The sequence below is a fragment of the Eucalyptus grandis genome, chromosome 5 (genome assembly GCF_016545825.1).
Source record: "Eucalyptus grandis isolate ANBG69807.140 chromosome 5, ASM1654582v1, whole genome shotgun sequence".
Classification (NCBI taxonomy): Eukaryota; Viridiplantae; Streptophyta; class Magnoliopsida; order Myrtales; family Myrtaceae; genus Eucalyptus; species Eucalyptus grandis.
This window is the reverse complement of record NC_052616.1, coordinates 10,660,450-10,666,693: the sequence shown is the minus strand read 5'-3', so window position 1 is coordinate 10,666,693 and position 6,244 is coordinate 10,660,450. Positions and strand designations below refer to the sequence as shown.

The 6,244-nt window shown below is 42.0% G+C and overlaps 1 protein-coding gene across 2 annotated transcripts; it reads left to right on the top strand.

Moving 5' to 3' along the window:
• Positions 1-1,422: 1,422 nt before the first annotated feature.
• On the top strand, positions 1,423-4,979 carry LOC104444144. Of its 2 annotated transcripts, none has more exons than XM_010057755.3 (6): positions 1,423-2,281; positions 3,427-3,561; positions 3,639-3,681; positions 4,264-4,335; positions 4,429-4,543; positions 4,618-4,979. In XM_010057755.3, exons 1-6 carry the CDS (start codon positions 1,965-1,967, stop codon positions 4,746-4,748), a joined length of 813 nt encoding a protein of 270 aa, XP_010056057.1. In that variant the 5' UTR covers positions 1,423-1,964; the 3' UTR covers positions 4,749-4,979. The 2 variants fall into 2 exon arrangements, with proteins under 2 accessions (XP_010056057.1, XP_010056058.1); XM_010057756.3 differs by having other exon boundaries at positions 1,424-2,281; positions 4,267-4,335.
• Positions 4,980-6,244: the final 1,265 nt, after the last annotated feature.

Below are 6,244 nucleotides of genomic sequence, written 5' to 3'. Positions count from 1 at the left end.
ATTGAATTACTCGACTATGATAAATTCTAAAACTTAAATGTTTATAATAATTTCTTTATCGATCATTACTTGATGATAAAATAATGATGGTACTATATTTGCTATGAGAAATCAAAATATAATTGAGAATCTACAAATTGTGATAACTTTTGGTTCATGATTTTTCAAAATATGACAATAAGAAAAGTTAGGCTTTGACCATCTGTTAGTATATGAACCATTAGGCCTCACTAATGACAAATTTACATGTGCAACTCGACAATCTTGATTTAGTGCATCCGACACAATTGCTTAGGTCTATTAGAGGGCCAAAATTTATTGGTTACACACATGGATGAATGTAAACTTTAGGCCAATGAGATGGAGGACAAGACAAGTTAAAGAAGGGTGAGATAATACCTTATACTTAGGATTTTTCTCATAAAAGATGTTCAAAAAGAGTTTTGCAAGATGAATTTTTAAAACAAATAGAATAGTCAGAGACTTTGCCATGGTAGTCCTCTCAATCTGTCATCAAATGCATGTTGTACTGTACTAGCTTCTTACAAGTCCTAATCAACACAAGGCTAGGTGTCAAAGTCTAAACATCGTTGTTCATGTTAGACTTGTCCTTGATTCAAAAGTTCGATATATAAAATAATCTAATCCGAGAGGGCCCAAGCAAGTCTATGTGTTGGATGCTCATGCGCAAAAAGAGAATTGCACAATCCGACACCTTTGAAATTATGTTGCGAGTGCTGTTGGCTCCGGAGGATCAAGCGGGTTGGGCAAGCCATCAATCCACCATAAAAAAGTCTACTTATTTTTATGTCTATGAAAGAATCATTCAAAAGTTTCTTAGAAAACAAATAATTTTGAAATTTTTTTCCTAAAAATGATTGTTTATTTTGTTTAAAATAATTAATAAATAAAAATATTTTCATTATCAATAATAGTATATGTCTAAATATCGTTATATTTGATGAAAATATTTTTTTATTCGTGTGTTCAATTCATTCCTCAAAGTGATATAAATAATTATTTTTGTGGAGTACTTTTTGGAATTATCCATATTTCTGTAGACAAAGGCAGTCGCTTCCAACTTTTTTTCATAGTTTGCTTGTTCCTTTGTCTCCCAAATACTATTTCGATCTGATCCTTGAACTTACCAAATAAAATTTTCCTGCCAACCACATCCATCGATGGGGAATTAGGTCGCCACGTCAGCTGTTTTTACGACAGGCCTTTCCATCGTCGCCCCTGACCTGCGCGCTGTCCCTGTCCGGCTGTCCCTGTCATTGTCCCAGCGAGCGAGGGTTTAACATTTCACGGTAACCGCTTAACTGCATTTACAGCAGAAAATCAAGAAAAAATCAAGAAAATCAAGAAAATCAAGAAACCCAAACACGCCACAGCGAGCGAGCGAGAGAGAGAGGAGAGAGAGAGAGAGGGGAGACTAGGGAGGGAGCTCAACCCATTTGTGGCGTTGCGTCACGTCACTCACAGGCACTGCCAACAACAACACAAATGAAACCGAAAGACGCGAGCTTTTCATCGAGAAGCGGCGCGAAATGAATTCCGCCTTGTTGGGTCGGGAGAATTTGATGGGCGAGGTTTGATCTTTCTCTTCCGCCCGAGGTTTCGTTCCGGCTGTTCTTGTTTTTCCGCGTCTTGCGACGTGTTGGGTATAGCGATCGAGGCCTTTGTTCCGATTTCTTTGGTTCTTGGCAATTCGCTTGATGCGAGATTTTTGAGACCGATCCGGGTCATCGTTTTCGGGCTTGTTTGAGCTGCTGGGTCTGATGATCGTTCGAATGCCGTTGATGGGTTTGTCGATTGCTTGTTTCTGGTAGGCGATTTGGAGAGGTTTTTGAGTTTAGGTCTTGCGAAATTTTTGGAGTGGTGCATTGCGAGGTGAACCTGAGGTTTGGGAGCTGCCGAGGCTGCGTTGGGATTTTGCCATTTTCCCTCAATCCCATCGCAATATGCGTGGCGATGGATCCACCGCTGCTGTGGGCTTGGCTGATAAGCCCTCTGGGGATGAAACCGATGTCGAGAAACAAGGTGGGGCGGTGGTTTCTCGGGAGAGCGACGGTGAGGCCGCGATGGATGGTTTGGCCGCTGGCGTGAATCAGGCGACGCCGTTGACTGTCGTGGTGTCTGGTGGCGGTTCGTGCGTGCCTCCAGAGCCTGCCGTGAAGGATTCGAAGGTATTGGAGTGTGTTGTTGAAGAGCCTCCTTTGGTGGGTTCCCCTAAAAAGGGTTACTTTTCGAGGAGCGGGAGCTCTCATGAACAATGCAGGTATGCTGGACTTGTTTTATGTCCTTGATTGCGTTGGAAATGAGCATGTGGCAGTCTTCTGATCAGCGTACTTGGTAGTGAACTCTGTGTTTTCTGCAGGCGATGGCTGGTTTGATTGAATTTGTTTGATACGCTGGCATGCTTCTGAATTTGCTTTCTTTGAGTATGCTAACTATTTAGATATAAATCACAACATTGGCCTTAGTATACCGATAGACATGTTCCTGAACAAGTAATCGATGCCATACATGTCTTCATATGCCTTTCTGATTGACTTGTATAAACTTATCAATCTGTTTCAACACGAGGACAGACATAGCTTTCTCCAGTTTGGGAAGAAAGCTAGCACGATGCGATGGGATTTAATGCAATCATCACCGGCCTGCTGAGCTGATTAGACATGTGATCCTGACATCTCTCTGTATGGTGGCCCTGTAGAATACTTTAGTAGGTAAAAAAGTATCTTTTAGATGCTTCTGCAGTGTACACCTGCTTAAACTGTTGAAGAATTTTGCATATGCCTTGTGGTCATTGAAATAAAAAATTTTAGTTTATTTGAGAATAATGTCATAAGGACCTGATGATTATTTGCCTGTCACTTGTACTATGAAGTAGAGTCTCTCGTGATTGTTTGCCTGTCACTTGAGCTATGCTGTAGAGTCTCTCATTCTTTGGTGGTTATTTGTTTCTTGGAAACAGAATTTTGTAAATTGCTTTAACCGTCCTGTTATATAGGTTCTTCTTCTCCTTTTTGAGTTGGGTTTTCACATTGCTTGACTACTTGACAGACTGTCAAGTGAGCTTGCTAGGTTTGTTGAAGAAGTATGTCGATTGACTATTACAGATAAATAAAAGTTTAAATTTACAGGATCACAAGGTCTCAAATGTCTCTAACAACCCTCTGAAATCCATAGTCAGACAGGAGCCCATTTAACTTTAGAATATCAAATATCCTGCATAATTACACAACATAGATCTGCTTATGGGTTTTTTCTTCAGCTTGCATTCTAGTTTGTGTTTACACACTAACACACAATTGGAAATGGGTTTAACCAAATAGTATCTTATTTTCATATGTATAGAAGGTTGGACTGAAATTACTTCACCCGTTTTACATGCCCTTCATGATTTTTGTTTTTCTGCAGGGTCTGTCAAGAGGAGAAGGAAGAAGATTTGATAGATCTTGGATGCCGATGTCGAGGCGGCATTGCAAAAGCGCACAGATCATGCATAGAAGCTTGGTTTCGCACCAGGGGTTCAAACAAATGCGAAATATGCCAGTAGGTCCTCTATATCATGCTACCTTTCCATTTGTTTTTAAAAGATACACTTATGTTTTCTTGGTCTTTTAATACAGACAGGCAGCTGCGAATGTGTCACCTCCAGAGTCCCATTCTACTGTACGTACTCTATATTTGATCCTGAAGTTTATTTGAAACGCCATTTAATCCGTCATTCTCATTGGAAGTGAACTTTCCTGATGCATTTATTCAGCCTTTTTAGTGCGACTTCACAACTTTATTCATGTACGGATTCTTCTACATGCCTACAGCTCCTGCAAAATCTAAACTCAGAAAGTGTGGATATTTTATATATCCAATTTATGTGTGAAGTGCGCACAAACATTTTGTTTTGTTGGCCTTTTTCGTTTAATGCGGAGATAAGCCCTCTAACTGTATTATGGCCTTATTTATAGCTTGAGATGTAAACCCCAAGCATATAAACTTTGAAATTGAGATTCTGGTCCAGAATTTGTAGGTAAACTTAAATTTAGGAGAAAACCAGGGAGTGAGTTTTTGTATCCATAGTCTTTTGTTGCGTGACATGCTTATGCCTTGCCGTCCCTGCTTACTGGTGACTGAGTCATTCATGACAATAAGCTTGGCATAACATAAAAGCATCAACATCTTTTTCTTTCATGGTTTTTGGCGGTATATCTACAGCATCTCATGTACATATCTCCATGTAATCTTTTTCTTTAGCAGACAAGTTTCTGGGTTTGGAGGATTGATCCTAACCACAGAGGGTCTGGTGTTGCAGAGCAACGTAGGAGGGTAAGGAACTATGGTGGCACATGTTGCTTGACACTGATTTTAACAAGGAAAGATAAATTAGGTCTTTAATTTGTGGATTCTTCCCTAAAACAGGGCTGTTTCAGTCCACTCTGGGTGGCTTTCTCAATCCTCATTGGCGGTCTTTTCTTGGATGTGTTGATATCTGTGACACTTGGAATTTCAGCGCTTCCTGTTAATATTATCATTGGTAAATCCGTCCTCCAGCTCCTTTTAGTGTTCCTCTTGTAGGCTTGAAAATGTTGCTGAATAGATGTGCTGCAGGTGTTATCGTTGTGCTTGGACTTGGAACCGCACTCCGGCTTGCCCTCGAATTCTGCCATGAGTGGAGCATGAGGAGGGTGGTGCAAAGGGTGGAAACGAATGTGAACATCGGGTACCACCCTGGATTGTAGGCGTATCTGTACATAGCTGGAAACCCGATAGCGGATCATAGATTCTTTTACATTGTCCATAAATCTGTTCCTTCTTTACATGATGAGTACACATGCTTCCCATTGTAGTGGGGCCTCATGGTGAGTTATTTCTGTGTGATCAAGCATTGACAGTCTGAGCTTGTGACTGAGGGATTATGGCTATCTCATAATCTTACAGAGAAGATGATTTTTCTTCTGTTCTGCTTTTCACTGCTTTCTCTGTCGAGCTTGCTTCACTGCTTTATGAGTGATTCGATGCTCACAACAATCACCAAGGAAAATACTTTGAAGAGCATAGCGAATGCTTTTTGCAGGCCATATGACACGAGCTAATCTTGTGCGCGCCCATTGCATTCGAGGCCAGAACTCGCGAGTCATAGGATCAGATGGGCTCCGCCCCGCATATGTTGGGCTCACGCAGGAATTTTTCTAAGTGCGATAGATTCGGACGATGCGTTACGTTCCACATGATGGTTGGTACTTAAAGAGGGCCCATCTGGGTGTAGCACTGGAATGAGCCTAAAATCGAAATGGGCCATTCGGCAGCAGCAACAGGACGGCGTCTATGATCGTTGCCATGTTGAGGAATGGACACGACATATCTAGGCCATGACCCTCCACTCTCGTGGCTGCCAGCAGCCCTCAGCAGTCGAGGTTGCCTGGTCACCGGTGGAGGAGAGAGGAAGGGAGAGGGATCAAAAGCAAGGAAATTTTTGGAGTCATGTTCGGCTACTACTAGTCAAGGGTGTGCAAAATGAATTGCCCGAACCGAAAACCACCCGGACCGGATTAGACTGGTTGGTTTGGTCTGGTTTTCAGGAATGTCAAAACCAAGGAGGAACCGGATTGGACTCTAAATGTAATTTTTTTATAGATTCTTCAAAAATTAGTAAAATGTGAACTGAACATCATCTTGGTCTAGTTCCAAGTAATGAGAAAAAAGTGAGGAGAAAAAATAAGTAATCAGTTTCATTAGACCGAACCGGATCAATGATTTGGTCCAATTTCCAATCCTAGGTTCTGAATTTTGGGAATCGGTCCTTTGATTCCTGATTTCACCTTAGAATCGGACTGGATCGAGATCCGAGCACCCTTCCTATTAGCTACCAAACGTCTCCCTCTCAATCCCTCTGTCGCTGTTCAGGATTTGGCTAAAAAAGAGCCTCTCCGGAGGAGGAGGAAATCCTTTTCGTGCACTCAACCACGTGCCCGGGAATAAAACTCTGCTCTCTTTTTTCCCGGCCCTCTTTTGGTAACTTTTTCTTTCGTCCTGTCGGGGAATCCAACATGACTTTAGCCAAAGCTGGTGGCAGTGGCTAAAAAAGAGAGGCTGGTTGGTGGCGTCACCGACCCTTTTCACGGCGTCAAAAACACAAAATCATTGGACCCGCACGACGTCGTCGACGAAATCCTCCTCCCCACCTTAAAATCCGTGAACGTCGATGCCCCCACTCCTCCTTTTTACAAAGCCGCCA